The following is a 17,264-nucleotide window of genomic DNA, read 5'->3' on the forward strand; positions in this document are numbered from 1 at the left end:
AGTGTATCATAAGCTATACTTGAAGCAGAAATTTAATAATTCTACCATAGTATGTTGTTTATAAATTATTTGTTGTTTTACATTAGATTCATTTGGAAGACAGCTAAGAATCAGAAACTTGGCAAAAGAAACTAATTTATCCAAACATCAAAGACTTCTGCTATTCATAATCATTCTCTATTCTTTTACTAGTCTCTCCTGGGAACCTCTCTCCACTGCATCAATAAATCAAACAGAGAAACCATATTTTCATAGAGATAACATTTTAGTGAAGGAAATTAATAGACTAAAATTTTAGAAAGTGATACCAGATAGTTATAAGTATTATGATGAAGCTGGCCCTCTTTTGTGGAGTGGTCAAGGAAAGAGGACCTGAAGAGGTAACATTTGGTCAGAGCCTTGACTGAGGTCAGGATTCAGCCAAATAGACACTGTATTGTCCCAACTCCATTTTTCTTTTGTAATGAACATGTGCTTTGATCAGAATTAACAACACAAATGGAAATATTTTCTTCAATTTCTATAAGAAATAACTTCCCTCTAGATTTTAAAGTGAACAGATGTAAGGTATGGAGCAAATGTAGCCACCTCATCTTTGTGGAAGCCCATTAAGAATGGTGTCTCCCACAAGGAAGTTCTCTGGAAAGAGAAAAACATGCACTTTTTAACTACTTGGGCCAAATACTTCCCTTTTTTCTAAGTCAGTTTGATATTTTCTTTCCTATACTTCCATCTGGAAGAAGTCCTGAGTGGTATGAAGATTCAGATTCTCATCAAAATCCATACCATATATTTTGCAACAAGACAGAAGAAAGACTTAGGAAGAAATAAATGTAAAATTTTGTTGTAAGAGACCCATTTGCAAAGGCTTGAAAAGGTATCTTAGAATAGCCCAAGCAAATCATAATTTATTAAGAAATTATTACTTTTCTTGGATTTATATAGTTGATCATTAATTTATTCACTCAAAAAATATTGTACAAACTATGGGCCAAGGACTCTTTTAGGACACTAAAGATGCAACTTTGAATATGACCAGTAAAATTTATGCATCATGGATTTTATACTCATCCAGGAGAGACATATATAAGAAAATATAATCATAAATTATAGCAAGTTCTATTTTAAAATATGGTGAAGCATTAAAGTGTAATAGGAAGAAAGAAGGTCTACATTGCTAGGAAGGGATCAAGGAAAAGCCCCTTTGAGGTGGTATTTATGCAGATTTTAAACAGTTGAAAAAGTGACCCAGCCTTTCTAAAACAATGGGTGATAATATTAAGTGTAACAGTTTGAAAAAACAATGCTAGTTGTGATTCAAAGGCAGAAATGTCAAGTGCATGACTGCAGCACAGTAACAGAAGGAGAGGTGATGGGTCTAAGACTGAAGAAGTAAGCAGGCTCAGCTGATAGGGAACTTTCCAGCATATGGCTTGCATGTTTCAATTTTTTTTATTCAAAGACAGATATGAAGTTACTTGATGTTTTTAATGAAAACTTTTGAACTTTTAGTATTTACAACTTAAATAACATCTGTTGTTGGAGATTGAATAATAGAAGTATTAAAGAAGAAGCCAGAACCCAGTAGTTTGCTATTTTTTAGTATTTCAAGTGAGAGAGGATGGTGGAATGAGATAAAGTAGAAATCACTTCTATTGATGGGATGGAGGAAAAACATTAGGGAAATGAAAGAAATTTTCAATAATCCTATCTAATAAAAGACTAATATGCAAATTGACTGTCACTCCAACACAAAGGTGGCTGCCCCCATGTGGTCAAAGATGGCTGCCCCCATGTGGACACAAGATGACTGCCATAACATGGCCAGCAGGGAAGGACAGTTGGGAGGGATCATGCCTTCCAGGAAGGGCAATTAGGGGCAATTAGGCTGGCAGGGAAGCAGTTAGGAATCAATCAGGCTGGCAGGGGAATGGTTAGGGGTGATCAGGCTGGCAGGCAGAAGAGGTTAGGGGCAATCAGGAAGACAGGCAAGCAGTTAGGAGCCAGCAGTCCTAGATTGTGAAAGGGATGTCCGACTGCTCCTTTATGTCAGATCCCAGTGGGATCGGGCCTAAACGGCAGTCAGACATCCCTCGAAGGGTCCCAGATTGGAGAGGGTTCAGGCTGGGCTGAGGGAGACACATCCCAGTGCATAATTTCATGCACTGGGCCTCTAGTTTTAAGATATTGAGCTAGAGAAATGTGATACCACTTGATAAAAACAAATGGAAGAACAAAGTATAGTGAGGACTCAAAGGGCATTATTTCAAGGATATTGTGATTTTTCAAACTCCATGCCCAAGTGAAGATGTCCAATTTCTAAGTAGTTAATATAATTTAAGTACCAGCAGCTCAGGGTGAACTCAGCTAGCTGGAGATGCTAGAAGATGGCTTCAGCTTTGACTTCAACTTTGCCTCTTATGAGCTGAAGTCACTTAACTTCCTGGACCTTAGTTTTCTCTTCCAAAAGTGAAGATCATAAACAGTGCCAGGCCTATGATGAGCATTCAAAATGTTAGTTATTAAAATTATTATTGATTTTACTATGTTTATCATAGGAACAGTTGAGGTCACTGAATAAGAAAGGATACAGGAAAAAAAAGAAAAGAAAAAAAATAGAATTAAAATCTGAGTCACTCCAGAATTTAGAGGCTGGGTAGAAGAAAAGAAGACTGATAAACATAGAGAAGACACAGCAATGAAGCAGGGGAAAAAATCGCACTGAACCAAAGATAGCCTACTAGTATAACAATAAAGGCAAAGCCAGAAAAGTACCTATACACAGCCCAAATTGCAGTGGAATGGCAAGGAAATGGGAACAGAAATAGAGGTAACAGTCAATGCACACCATTAATTTGGGAATTTTTTTTTTCTGAAAAGGGTATGTAGAAATAAGATATCGTAGTAAGATGATGAAAGTGTGGAGTCCAAGGGCTGTTATTTTTTTAAAGATGAGGCATAATTTCAAAAGTCAAAATTGGAGGATTTGTAAGTCTTCAGAAACATTTGTGTGCTCTCATGTATACTATGAAACATCATCTTAATGACTTTCAGTTTACTTACAGAATATCTGTATGACCTTTTCCCAGAGCATATGTGTTTTCACATAGAGTTCACCTAGTAGAGAGATACTAAGAGAGAAAACATTATTAAATAACCACAGACCTTGAGAAGAGGCAAGGGATTATGACTCTAGGTATCATTTGGAGAACTTAAACTTCTTGCATGGTCACAGAAGTGGAAACAAGATGCATATAAGTGCAGGTGGATTTGATAGTGGAAAGGTAATTGAATGTTTATCTGATGACTTCTACCATCACTATAAAGACTTTCAGTGAGGAGAAGAAGATTATAGGAGGTTTAAAGACAGAAATATTATAAAGTAGTCAACTTAGAGTGTTGAGAAGTGAATTGAACTAAGAACCATAGTAGATCTTCTGGCTAGGGTTAAAACTGCTCTTTAATAATTTAAAGTGACACCAGTCATCATTGTGTGTGATTTCACTTATAATACAAAGACTTCTCAGATGCAGTAGAGGAATAAGTTGGAAGTTAAATTTAACAAAAGTTGAGGGTTTTCTAGCCATGATAGAAGGAAAAATAGAGTAGAACATGCTTGACAAAATGGTAATGGTCTGTCAAATTAAAAGTTAAGGAGGAATTTGAAGATAGCAGATTTAATGAATAGTGAAAAGGTGATGGAGTCTATACAATAAAGGTCTCATGAGATTAAAAAAAAAAAGTTATACCAATACCCCACTAGTAGGGTTGTTATACCTGGTAATTACAAGCTAAAGAGTATGACAATAATGGTGGGTAGGTAGAAAGGTGGAAACTTTACATAAAAATTAAAGCAACTACCAGGTCAGCATGACAGATGGTTCATGTGAATGGAGGTTGGCATCATTGGAAATGATGACTGTGGTATACATAGAGAATATGAGTGAGCCAGGAGTGAAAGTTTCCAACAACAAGAGTCAAGCAATATATAGAAAAGAGTTTGTAGATAATTAAGCCAAATGTGAGGAGTTTCGGAATGGATGAAGTTTTTGAAATAGTAAAGAGAAGAAAGTATTTGGAAGAGAATATGCAAAGCAAAAGAAAAAGAAGCCCCTCCATCTATGTGTTTTATGAAGGAAGAAGAAAAAACAGCTACTACATTAAAGAACTTCAGTAGAATACCTTTGTCAGGAAACAGCCAGGTTCTTGTAAAGAAAGCAAAGGCAAACTTTATGACAGAAACTAAGAACAAAGGAGAGTTTTCAGCTTTGCAGGGTGAGATTAAAATATTCTGGAGGAGGAAACCTGATAAAATTAGAAGGTACAGACCATATGGTGTATATGGGTTCATGATGTATATGGGCAACATCTGAGAAGTCTTCCTGTAACTGAGCTAATCATTTCAGGCAATAGTTTTATTTCTTATAATGAGTTGATTGGGCAGTCTATACCCTCCTGCAGCTCTTATAGATGTGAGCTTTTGGGGCTGGGGACAAGGATAGATAGTAGTAAACTATCAGAGTGACTACTCTTTTCTGCTTACCACTGCTACAGAACAGAGAGAAGACAATCATTAAAATAAGACTATTCTGTTTAAAATTAATTCTGTTTAGGCAAACAGGATTGCATTTAATTAAATTTTTTAAAGAGTGGTAGCCAAAATGATTTATAAAAGGATTGGGGCTTAAGGAATAAAGCCACAGGCATAATTTACTAGATAATGCAACTAGTCTTAATATCGAATCCCCTGAGGGTATCCGATAACCAAGTTCCCTATTTAAAAAATTATCATGAAACTAGAAGATTTTTACCAGGGATAAGAAAGGCTGGAACTTGTAATTAATCCTTTTTATATTATTCAATAGAGATTAGGTCCTCATGAGATTGTTACAAATTTGAGCTTCTACATTTCAAAATAGATTTTGAAATTTTGGAGAGGGTCCAAATAAAATAGAAAGAAATTAAGTTTAAAATTGCCCATTGTTATAAAGGAAGATGAAAGGCTTATATATCTGAAAGAAAACTCAGGAATGATCATTTCTACTTTCAATCTTATATTGAAAGTCACAACACAACTGCATTAGTGCAGAGTGTTCTGAAGCCGAAGGAAGACGTCAGTTACATACCAATAATTCAAAGAACAGCGTGAAAGAGTTATTTCTGGATATAGTCTTACAGAACCCTCCAGAAAGCAAGTGACTAGGTATATCCACCTCTCTGACAATGTGCAGAGCACTTGATTAAACTATGCAGAAAGAGGAAGAGATAAAAGAGGAAGAGATATTGGGTATTTTCACAGATATGTATTCATCTGTTTTTATTCTAAAGCTTCTGAAAGAGCCTAAAAACTAGTGATAGATAAGCAGCCTTAGAATCTAAGAAACTGACAGATACCACTGTCCCTTTGCCTTCTCCATTAGCCCTCAGAAGGGCTCAGTAATATCTTGGAACTTGACCTGATTTGGTTTTCTCTTTGTGTCACATGTAATTTAACATTTGAGTGTCGATATAAACACTTTTGAGAGAATTAGAAACCTATAAAATCATCTATTGCATAGTGGGGACATTGCTGCTAAATGGATCCAGCAAAGGAACTCAGATTCAGGTCGTTTTTCAGAAATGTTCCTTAAGTGGCTGCTATATAATGTGGTCAGATGCCAGGAAGAGGTCCCTGCCTCCTAGATGGCCTCCTCCTACATGAGGAAGTCTTGGTAGACTTCATACTTTACCTACTACCACAACTTCAGTTACAGATTAAATTGGTCCAGAGAAAAAAGAATGCGCACTGAGAACAAATCCTTTGGCAGCAGGTGTGGGTGGTGGGGAGAATGACTGAGAGTGCCTTGCATTGATGGGCAAAGAAGTTTGGGGGAAGAAGAGATGGGAGGGAAGCAGAAAGGAGAGTGAGAGTTCTCTAGCAGTTTTTCCAGGACCAAGCCTGCTTTCAAAATGTAATACAGTATTCACTTGTGGTCATAGAAGGGATTCCTGATGCACAGGTGAGAACCAGACACCTAGATTTATGGAAAGCATACCAGAATAAAAAACTCAAGTTTCATTCTTCTCTAAAACATTTGCAGTGTGGATGAAAGCAAAGAATAGAAATTTAACACAAATATATTTTATCTTCACACCTGTAATTAAACTTAGTTTCACAAACCATGTCAGGTTCCAAGAACCTAAAATAAATTTCATATTCTGAAAGAAAGTTGTTAATGCAATTTGATTAGTTTGGCTCTAATAGATAAAAAAGAAGAAAAGGAGACTTCTCCCTTCCCCCACCCCCCCAAAAAAAAAAACCCTCATAGCATATTTGTGATTATTTCTAAACATTTAAAAAAAAATCCAAGCAATAGGTTCATTGTTTCATTACTCTCAAAGCATTCCAAGCAATCAAAATAATTCAGATATATATTTTTCACATTCCCAATTTTAAACAACTTTTACTGAATTTCAGTTAACATTAATAAAAACTGAAGAAAGCAATTTAAGATATGCAAGGTTTAGGAAAATTATTTCTTATTAGAATATTTCTGAAATGTGCATATATAGTAGTATCACTGCATACATTAACTATTTAATTGGTGAATTTGTTATAGATGAGATATGTCAAAACCAACTTTTCCATTTAAAATGTTTAAGGTGACATATTGGCAATTACAACTCCTTTAACATTATTTCAAGAAGTTTACATACTGTGTAATTTGGATTCTACTGCTTCATTTGAGTGACTATAAAGGAGTTTGGGGGTTTTAAAGACTGAGAAGCATTTCTCAAGGTTAGCTTTTTCAAACAGAAAATTGAGTGTTACAAATTCCACCTCCCACAGACCAGAATTCAAAACCATTGGTCAGGGGCAAATACCACTGGCTCTGTGTCCTCAGTCACTTCGTGCCATTTCGCCAACTAGGAGCCAAGGTAAGTGTTTACACTTGCTTTCTTCTTGGGTTAGAAAACCTTTTTCCTACTATAACAACCTTTAAAAAAATAATTCAACTTGCTTTAAAATCTCATGGTGAACTTTGACTCAATGGATTGGATTTAGTTTTTCTATATTTATATTATTCTTGAAAAATCCAAAATTCTGAATTAGCTTAGGAATTAATAACATACAGCAAAATAGTTTATCTTAATAGTCATGACAGATGACAATAAAATTACAGCAATTTCCAATACATTTCTTAAATGAAGTGCCCTGACAGACCACATTCTTTGCCAGTATAGTCAGGCACTATTGATTGTTATTGATTGAACTATTAAGCAAAAGAAGAAAATGATGAGATTTCAGATGTTTAAAAAATGTAATAATTATACTAGAATCATGCATTTATAGTGTATTTTTGAGTAATATATTTTAAAGTTTTATATAAGCATGCATTTTCCAAGTATCATGAAATAGAGTGAAGTAAACAACAATTTCAAAGTTTCAACAGAGACTATATTAAATACTGATAAAATTAATTGAAGAAAGAAACATATTTTTAACCAAGCACATATACATGTTTTCATATTTCTAAGATTTACACTATTGCCTAGTTGATGGTAGCTTAAGGAGACATGCCAAATGCAAGTAAACTCTAATATATAGATAGTTATAAACAAATGTGGAGTATAAAGTGAGAAAAAGTACCAGGAAGCAATTCTTTGAACAATGCAAGTGGCCAGAAATGTACAAAAAAAAATGTTTTTAGGTTAGGGTGGCCACTGTTAATGTTTCTCATTTGAATATGGGAGAATGGATGCTGGAAGATTTGCAAATCACTGTTTTATTAAGTAGGACTTTGTTAGTAATTGTATAAAACAGTTCCAAATCTGCAATCCTGCAAAGATCTCTTCAAAGGTGGGTAAAACAGAGGCTTAGTTTAGTCAGTTTGAATTAAAAAAATTATTTGAAGAAAGCATAGAAAAGGATAAAAAGGAGCTCCTTGTACTGCTTCTGATTCTCAGAGGAATTTCATATCCTTCTGCCTAAACCTGCTTCATAAAGACTTTCTTTCAAATAACTGAGGTCAGTGTGTCTGCCAGTGCATTGAAGTTTAAAAGTAATGTTTACCATAAATTCCCTTTTATATGTGTGCATGGGTACAAACACCATAAATGCTGTTTGAAAGTAAACCCAAGAAGTGTATCCAAATCACAAAACCTTTAAAATTAGACATGTTTGATAAAACAGTTTTACAAATACTTTGCTTCCCCAATAAATAATCATTAGGTAACGTTTTTGATAGGCCCAACTTAAATGGTTAAAATTAAAATGAGAATTGTTTAAACAAACCAAAATATATTTAAAGGAGTAGATATAGAACTAAACAACCAAAAGTATAAGATTTTAATTAAATTAAGAGCATGATGTTATCATGAAATAAGAATTGTGCTTATTAAAGAATTACAAAGCAAAAGGTTTCTTTAGTCCTAGATGTGTAGATTCTCCTTTAAGGGATTTCTCCAAATAGAGCCTTTTACACATACACTGAATGGCCAGATTATTATGATCTCTGAACTCATAATAATCTGGCCACTCAGTGTGTGTGTGTGTGTGTGTGTGTGTGTGTGTGTGTGTGTGTGTGTTTTAGAGGCCCAGTGCATGAATTCATGTATGGGTGGGATCCAGCCAGCCTGGCTAGGGGGAGGAGACATTGGGACATTGGCAGTTGGCTGGCCTGCCTGCTGGTCGAACTCCTGGTCAAGGGGACACTGCATATTAGCCCTTTATTATATAGGATATATACTGAGTGGCCAGGTTATTATGCAACATAATAACCTGGCCACTCAGTGTATATCCCTATTGATTCTGAGTTTAATCCTTAGATACCTTAAGTATTAAGAATTGAAATAAAACACTAAGGAGTAAAGAAAAAATAACTTTTCTGTTATGCTTCATTTAGTTAAGAATAAGTTTTGAAAAATATTGCATAAAATATTAACACATGTACATATTAAATGATCTGTATTTTAATAACACCCAGAGCAAATAGAAGTGAAAAGAAAAAATATCCTTATTATTTTGTCTGAAAAGACCTTAGGCTTGTAGTAAAAATAATACATATTCAATGATAAAGAACTTTAGGATGTTTTCTGTAAAGGAAATATACAAGAAATAGTTATAAGTCCTACTTGTAGGATAAGCCAACTCTGTCTTGGTATTCTCATGTGTAAAACAGTGTGACAGTTATACTGATCATAATCATCTTCGTCATCATCAATCCTACATTCCAGAGTTGATGAAACAATCTTAATACTTAGGTAATGTAAAGACTTTTGGAAATAAGTATATTATAATCTTTCTGGCTGCTGTTTGCACCATGTTTCTTTATAAAAATCAATTTCACTGTATTTACAGTATCTACTGTAAAAATATTGATAGGTTTGCATCTTAATTTGAATATCTGGCATCAATTGTCATCAGAAAGCATGCAAATTATTGTGTTATGTTTATAAATTACTCATGGGAAGAAAGCTACCAGCTTGAGTTCCTCAGTGTTGACATTGATTTATCTACCATTCCTGTTTAAGGCAAACTATCCATTAGTTATTATAAATTAAATATTTATGTATGTTAATATTTTATAATTAGGGAAGTTTGAAAAATGAAAGCATTAGCAAGATTTGTTCTGGGACTTGTCATCTTTGATGCTGCTGTGACTGCTCCAACATTAGAGCCCATCAACTATGACTCAGAAACTTACGATGCCACCTTGGAAGACCTGGACGATTTATACAACTATGAAAACATACCTATTGGCCAAGCTGAGGTACTTTTAAAAGCATTGCATTAGGAATTATTGGGGATTGTTTTCTTCAAATAGATTTTTTTATTTATAAATGAGATGTTCTGTCATAATAATTTCATATGAACCCTTTCTCCAGAACATGTTCAATGTTAGAGGTTAACATTGAAATAATCTTTTGTTTTATTACAGTTCATTTTATTTCCTCTATATCTTCTTACAAAATTGGGGGAGGGGAGTAATCAAGTTAGAACAGAAAAAAAAGTAGGGAAAAAAGCCATAGGCAGTTAGGAAAAGTAAAAATAATACATATGCAATGATAAAGAACTTTGGGGTGTTTTCTGTAAAGGAAAGAAAATGTCAGATTGTAGTAAATTTGGAAGTAAAAAGAATATAAAAGACAATAGTTTGGAACAGGACCGTATTCCAAGAGCAAATGTGCTTTTCCAAATAACTGATTATCTCCCAGGAGTAATGCAGGCATTGGCAAGGGTACAGCCCACATTTTATATATTTGATACGATATGTTCCTAATGAAATGTTAAGCTTTTTATGAACTAAAGAATACAGATTAATTTTTCTGAGTCAGAAAACAAAAAGACCTAGAAATTCTGGAGTGTAATTAATGCATTACATTGACAAAAACTAACTAATTACATAAAAATAAACCAAAAGGGAAATTACATCAGCATTACAGGATCATAAGATATCTTGGGCAATTGTTCAAATGTAATTTTTTCTTACAATAATGATTCAGAATGACTAAGAAAAATTAAATATTTAGACAACATATATTTATACTGAATGGAACTTAATTAGGTAATTTTTTATTAAGATATAAACATTCTCATTATTATTTATGTTGACTTATGAAATACGAGGATCAGAATTTCATCATACAATAGCAATACAATAGTTTTCATATCTTCTCCCCTTACCCTATTTTTCTCTCCCTATCATTTTATATTTTGTCTTCTTTTTTTTTTTTTTGTACCACCCCTACTCTCTCTCTGACTTCCCTACTTTTCAGAAAAGTTTTAGGCTTAACAGCAGATCACTTTTCTTCTGCACATTGGACATGACTCTATTTTCTAAGACTTTATTTTTTAATATGTTTTTATTGACTTCAGAGAGCAAGGAATAGGGAGAAAAAGAGAAAAACAATCACATCAATAATGAGAAATAATCATCTATTGGCTGCCTCCTGCATGTCCCCTACCAGGGATGGAGCTGCAACCTGGTCATGTGCTCTGTCCTGGAATCAACCTGTGATATCCTGATTCATGAGTTAAAACTCAGCCACTGAGCCACACCTTCTGGGTTCTAAGTGTTAATATTCACTGTTTGATTCATTTTTCTGTATGGCTTTGTTATGGTAAGGAAATTTTCTGTTGAGAATTTATGGTCATTAATAACTAATCTTGCTATCTGTGATCCCTCTACATCTCTAACTTAATGCATCAGTGTAGAGTATAAGAAATTTTTCTAGTTCTTATTTCATCTACTATGCTCCATTTTCCCATCTTCCATAAATATTAAAAAAACATACATATATAAATGCATATCTGCAGCTGTCTAACAAATGAAATATTTCAATGTAAACTTATTTGTCATTTATTAAAAAAGTGTTTTTTATAAGATCAAAGAGCTTTGGTGAGTACCATAAGTAAATCCTCTATTCTGAGTGGATTCGAGGGACAGCTGATTCCTTTAAGAACAAATGCATAATAATAATAATAATAATAATAATAGTAATAATAAAATGTTACTTGAAACCAAGGTTGCTTTGGGCAAAATGTGGCATTAATTAGCTTTATCTGCAGACTTCTTTTAAGCCATTTCTTGCTATCAGGATGCATTTTGCTGCTTAGTTGGCCCTACACATTCTCATGAGATTCTCAAATTGTTCCTGCTACCAAATAAAATAAGCTAATAAATATATCTATTAAAAACTAGAAGCCCAGTGCAAGAAATTTGTGCACAGAGGGTGGTGTTCCTTAGCCCTGCCTGCACCCTCTCCCATCTGGGACATCCCTCTCACAATCCGGGACCGCTGGCTCCTAACTACTTGCCTGCCTGCCTGCCTGATCGCCCCTAACCACCTCTGACAACCCAATGGCCTCCAACTACCCTGCTCTGCTGGCCTAATAGCCCCCAATTGCCCTCCCCTGCAAGCCTTATGTCCCCCAACTGCCCTCACCTATCGGCCTGCTCTGCCTCAGCCCTCCACCACCATGGCTTTGTATGAAAGGAAGTCAGACATCCGGAAGATGGCTGGCCACCCTGTCTAATTAGAATAATACCCTTTTATTAGTATAGATAATTTAGTATACAACCTTTCCTCAGTACTCATTTATTCTGGAATAACAACCTTCCTTCAAGGTACCAAAAATGTGACATCGTATTCTTATATATCCCAGTCCTTACTCATACAAGTATCCCTGATTTTCACACAGGTCTCTCTAAACTCAGAATCCTAACAACTGAGGCTCCAGAGAGCCATTAATAACCCCTGTGGTTGATCAAAATATATAATTATCCCTGGTTTAACAACTTTTTGTGGTAAAGTCAGATTAGAAAACCAACTTGTAGATAGATGATATATATAGATATACATACTAGAGGACCAGTGTACTAAATTTGTGCACAGGGGAGAGGGGGTGTCCCTCAGCCCATTCTGCACTCTCTCTAATCTGTAACCCCTCAAGGGGTGGATCAGGCCTAAATGGGCAGTTGGACATCCCTCTCACAATCCAGGACTACTGGCTCCCAATTGCTCGCCTGCCTGCCTTCCTGATTGCCCCTAACCACTTCTGCCTGCCAGCCTGATCACCCCCTAACGACTCCCATGCCAGCCTGATTGATGTCTAACTGCTCCACTGCCAGCCTGTTTGCCCCCAACTTCTTTCCTCTGTTGGCCTGGTCACCCCTAACTGCCCTCCCCTATAGGCTTGACCACCCCCAACTGCCCTCCCATGCAAGTCTGGTGCCTCCCAACTGCCTTTCCCTGCTGGCCGTCTTGTGGTGGCCATCTTGTCTACACATGGGGGCAGGATCTTTGACCACATAGGGGCAGCCATATTGTGTGTTGGAGTGATGGTATCTGCATATTACTCTTTTATTAGATAGGATAGAGGCCTGGTGCATGGGTAGGTGTTTCCTTGGTGTGTGGGCAGCCTGGGCGAGGGGCCTGTGTTGGTTTGTAGGCCAGCTATGCTCCCACTGACCCAAGTGGAGGCCCTGGTATCTGGGCTTTATTTATCATCTACAATTGAAACTTTGTAGCCTGGAGAGGAGCCAAGCCTCCTGCTCGCTCCCTGGTGGCAGCCATTTCTGTAGAAATTTATGTACCTTCTATATTTGAAACTTTGTAGCCTTTAGTGAAGGCCTGAGCCAGCCAGGGCTGCAGAAACTTGGCTCCCTCCATTGCCCCAGGGCAAGCCTAGCCTCCTGCTATTCCAGCTCTGTGGCTGCCACCATTTCTGTTGGAATTTATTTACCTTCTATAATTGAAACATTATACCCTGGAATGGAGGCCTGGGCCTGCCAGGGTGTGTGGAAAGCTTGGCTTCCTCCATTGCAAAGGAAACCCAAGCCTCTCTCCTGCTCTCTGTGGTCACATCTTGATTGGGGTCAATATGCATACTCACTTTGATTGGCTGGTGGGCATGGCTGGTGGGCATAGCTTGTGGGTGTAGTGAAGTGGTGGTTAATTTGCATATTATTCTATTATTAGAAAGGATATATATATATATATATATATATATATATATATATCCTTTCTAATGTATATATATGGTATGATCATATAACACATTTAAAGATATAAGCTATACATAATTTTTTTAAATAGAAGGTTTGTCCAGTAACAAAAATCAATCATGCCCTAACTGGTTTTGCTCAGTGGATAGAACGTTGGCCTGTGGACTGAAGGATCACAGATTCAATTTTGGTCAAGGACAATTCTATCAAAATACTCTTGGTTGTGGGCAAATCTTCAGTAGGAGCTGTGCAGGAGGCAGCTGATCAATGTTTCTCTCTCATCAATGTTTCTAACTCTCCACCCCTTTCCTTTCCTCTTCGTGAAAAATCAATAAAATATATTATAAAGCCAAAACCGGTTTGGCTCAGTGGATAGAGCATTAGCCTGCAGACTGAACGGTCCCAGGTTCGATTCCAGTCAAGGGCATGTACCTTGGTTGTGGGCACATCCCTGGTAGGGGGTGTGGAGGAGGCAGCTAATCGATGTTTCTCTCACATCAATGTTTCTAGCTCTCTATCCCTCTCCCTTCCTCAGTTTGTAGAATTTATTATATAATTGATATTTATTTAAAAATCAATATATATATATATATATTTTAAACAAAAAATATGACAAATAAGATAACAAGAGGAACAAAATGCTAAAGAACTTTAGCTTATATATTAACAGATTATTATATACATTGCTTTACAAACAAACAAAGAGCTGGTATATAATTCCTCATTAGAAGATACTAAAAAAGTCATTAGACCCAGTCGTGTGAATGGATTCTAAACTATGGGAACTCGTGACTTTAACTTCTTGAATGTAGTCTTTGAAATTAATACTCTGGTGACTCCTGGTAAGATTATTTATCTCATCTTTAAAATTAAGGTCAGTTGTTCCCCATGTTCTTGATCCTATGTGATACTTTTTGAATAAACACTGGTAATATACCCAAATGTGATACAGTTGATGGAAAAATTGATGGTAAATAAAGCACCTGGGAAACGGTGGGATCAGGTTCTTCACACTTTGTCCTCAAGGCCAAGAAAAAGTACTTTCAAGTTACTTTCTTGCTCTTTTTCTCTATATCTATTCATTGGTAATAATAATAGTGCTGAATAGTTTTGTTGTGAGAAGTTAAGGAGATAATGCATGTGAAATGACTAGAACAGTACCTGACACATTATTTTAGCCTAACATTAATTTTACTTGTAGAAAGGTCAACTTATATTCTAAAACTAAATTTATGAGACAATTGACCAAATGCTTCCAATGCCAGTTTTTTTCTTATATATTTGAGACTTGGCTCCTTAGGCCAATAAAATAGACCTTTTGGTCCAGGCTTTAAATCATTAATCCTCAAGGCTTTTGACATATGTGATAAGCAGAATTCTATGATGTCCCTTAAATGCCCCATCCCCTGGTGTGTCCACACACTCTGTAATTTTTAACATCATGAATTTATTTGTAGATTACTGGTAATTAGGTTATGTTTATAATGTTCTTTAAAAAGGTGATTATCTTGGTCAGACAGACCTAAACTAATGAACCTTTAAATCAATGTCTTAAAGTTATAAAAAAAAATTTAAACATAAGAGAAATTCAGTACAAGGGAAACTATTGCAGGCTTTAAAGATAGATGGGTCCACAGAGCATGGAATGCAGAAGTCTCTAGATTCTGAGAGAAGCTGATAGCCAGCAAGCTTAGAGGGACCTTAGTCCTATAGATGCATAAAACTCCAAATTCCATATGAAGTCACAGACCTGGCCACCACCTTAATTTTGACCTTGTGAAACCCTGAAGAGAGAATCCAGTCAGGCCAGGTCTGGATTTCTGACCCAGACAATTAAAAAATGAGTATAGTTTTAAGCTGCTCAGTTTGTAGAATTTATTATGCAGCAATAGAAAACTAATAAAGATGCAATAATTAATTTCTTCTGAAAACCAAATTTGAATTACTGCTTCAAGGCTTGAATTTGTGAGTCCAATGGTTTAACTGGTCAATTAGCCAAACCTGAATTTTTATTTTAATTAATGTGATAAATAAGATGTAATTATAAGCCATATGATGAAATATAGATTATGTTTTGCTTTCTGATAAATAATAATTAATCTTGATTGAGTGCTTATAATGTGTCAGATATTGTTCCAGGCATTTCACATTTCACATCATCTCCTTAACTTCTCACAACAAAACTATGAAACACTGTTATTCACTTTATTCACTTTATTACCAGTGAATAAAGATATAGGGAAAAAGAGCAAGAAAGTAACTTGAATAAGATTGTACAGATATACAAATCATAATTATGTTATCTTCTCATATCAGAAAATAATCTTTAGCAGATTAATAAAGGAATATTACTACCCTTCATTTTCTACCATTTTCCAAATTGTTCTTTTGACTTGATATTGGTTTTAGTTTAATTGAATGTCAAGTGCTCCAACACTCCTAAAAGAGAAAGAAAGCCAGTCTTTTATGGGAGAGTACTGTGAACTAGAAAAAGTAGCCTTTACTTCTAATAATTGTTTAACTCTCTATTATCTAATTACTATAAGGAAGAATGGCTTACAACTCACTATTTCAAAGAATAATTGCGAATAGCTAATCTCCAACATATACCTAAGTTATGGGCAATAACATAAGTGTGTATTACAATATTTTATTATACTTACATATATAATAGCATATATACAGGGTAGAGCAAAAACAGGTTTACATTTGTTCATATGAAAAATAATGCAATTAATAAATAATAACACAAGGATAAATTCTGTGTTTCATGTACTCACAACTATAAACCTACTTTTGCCCTACCCTGTATATATTACATATTTGGTGGCATATTATCCAAGGAAAATTTTGTTATTAGCCTTAAAGAGTCCACCAGAAAACCATATAGTTTAAGATTTCGTGTTTTTTGAGTGGTTTAAATTGAGATTGTGTTTTTGACCAAGGTAGGTAGTTGGCATTTCCAAGTTTATGTATATTTTGGGGGTTATAGATTGTCCATGCTTCTTAAGTATAAAAAAATATATATTTCTGCCCATTAATAATTTATTTTACCCAGAAAAGGTCTCAGTGACTCTGCTGAAGAAAGTAAACTTCCATCCCTAGAATAAAATTTCCTTGGCTCCATTCAGACCATTGGACTTCGGCTCACCTATACTGCTCACCTCTTCTATATTATTTTAGTCTTCTACAATTTCTTTTACTGAATTGTGTTCCTGAATCTTCAAGAAACATCAAGAATGTTGCTCTGCAGCCCTAGCCAGTTAGGCTCAGTGGATAGAATTTCAGCCTGCACACTGAAGGGTCCCAGTTTCGGTTCTGGACAAAGGAAAATATCTCAATTGGAGGCTCCGGGCCCTGATTGGGGGCATGCGGGAAGTAACCAATCAATGTGTCTATCTCATGTGGGTGTCTCTCTCTGTCTTTCCCTCTCCCTTCCACTCTCTCTAAAAATCAATGGAAAAAAATATTCTCAAGTGAAGATTTCAAAGAGAGAGAGAGAGAGAAAGAGAGAGAGAGAGAGAGAGAGAGAGAGAGAGAGAGAGAGAGAGAGAGAGAGAATGTTATACTGTGGAGTCCCTGGAGCACACTTGATAGCATTTGTTGTAAGGGTGTGGAGGGCATTGACAATGACACCACATAGTGCTCTTCATGAGGATGTGGAGGACAGATTTCTCTCAGGCCTCAGTGTAAGAGGAGCTGCAACTTTAAGGAATTTTTATTTTTATTTTCTGTGCTCTACATCTTGTAACTTAATGTTGTTGTCATTTTGCT

The 17,264-nt window shown here is 35.6% G+C and overlaps 1 protein-coding gene across 1 annotated transcript in view; it reads left to right on the top strand.

Moving 5' to 3' along the window:
• Window positions 1–9,587: 9,587 nt before the first annotated feature.
• The window catches only part of EPYC (epiphycan), a gene marked incomplete at its 5' end in the record, with an annotated part of 41,228 nt that continues 33,551 nt past the window's right edge, over window positions 9,588–17,264 (top strand). The window contains one exon of the mRNA XM_084878842.1: window positions 9,588–9,752. Within this exon, the coding sequence (XP_084734968.1) occupies window positions 9,588–9,752 (165 nt within the window). The remainder of the gene's footprint in view (window positions 9,753–17,264) is intronic.

The sequence above is a fragment of the Pipistrellus hanaki genome (genome assembly GCF_964339955.1).
Source record: "Pipistrellus hanaki genome assembly, chromosome: 3".
In the NCBI taxonomy this organism is placed as follows: domain Eukaryota; kingdom Metazoa; phylum Chordata; class Mammalia; order Chiroptera; family Vespertilionidae; genus Pipistrellus; species Pipistrellus hanaki.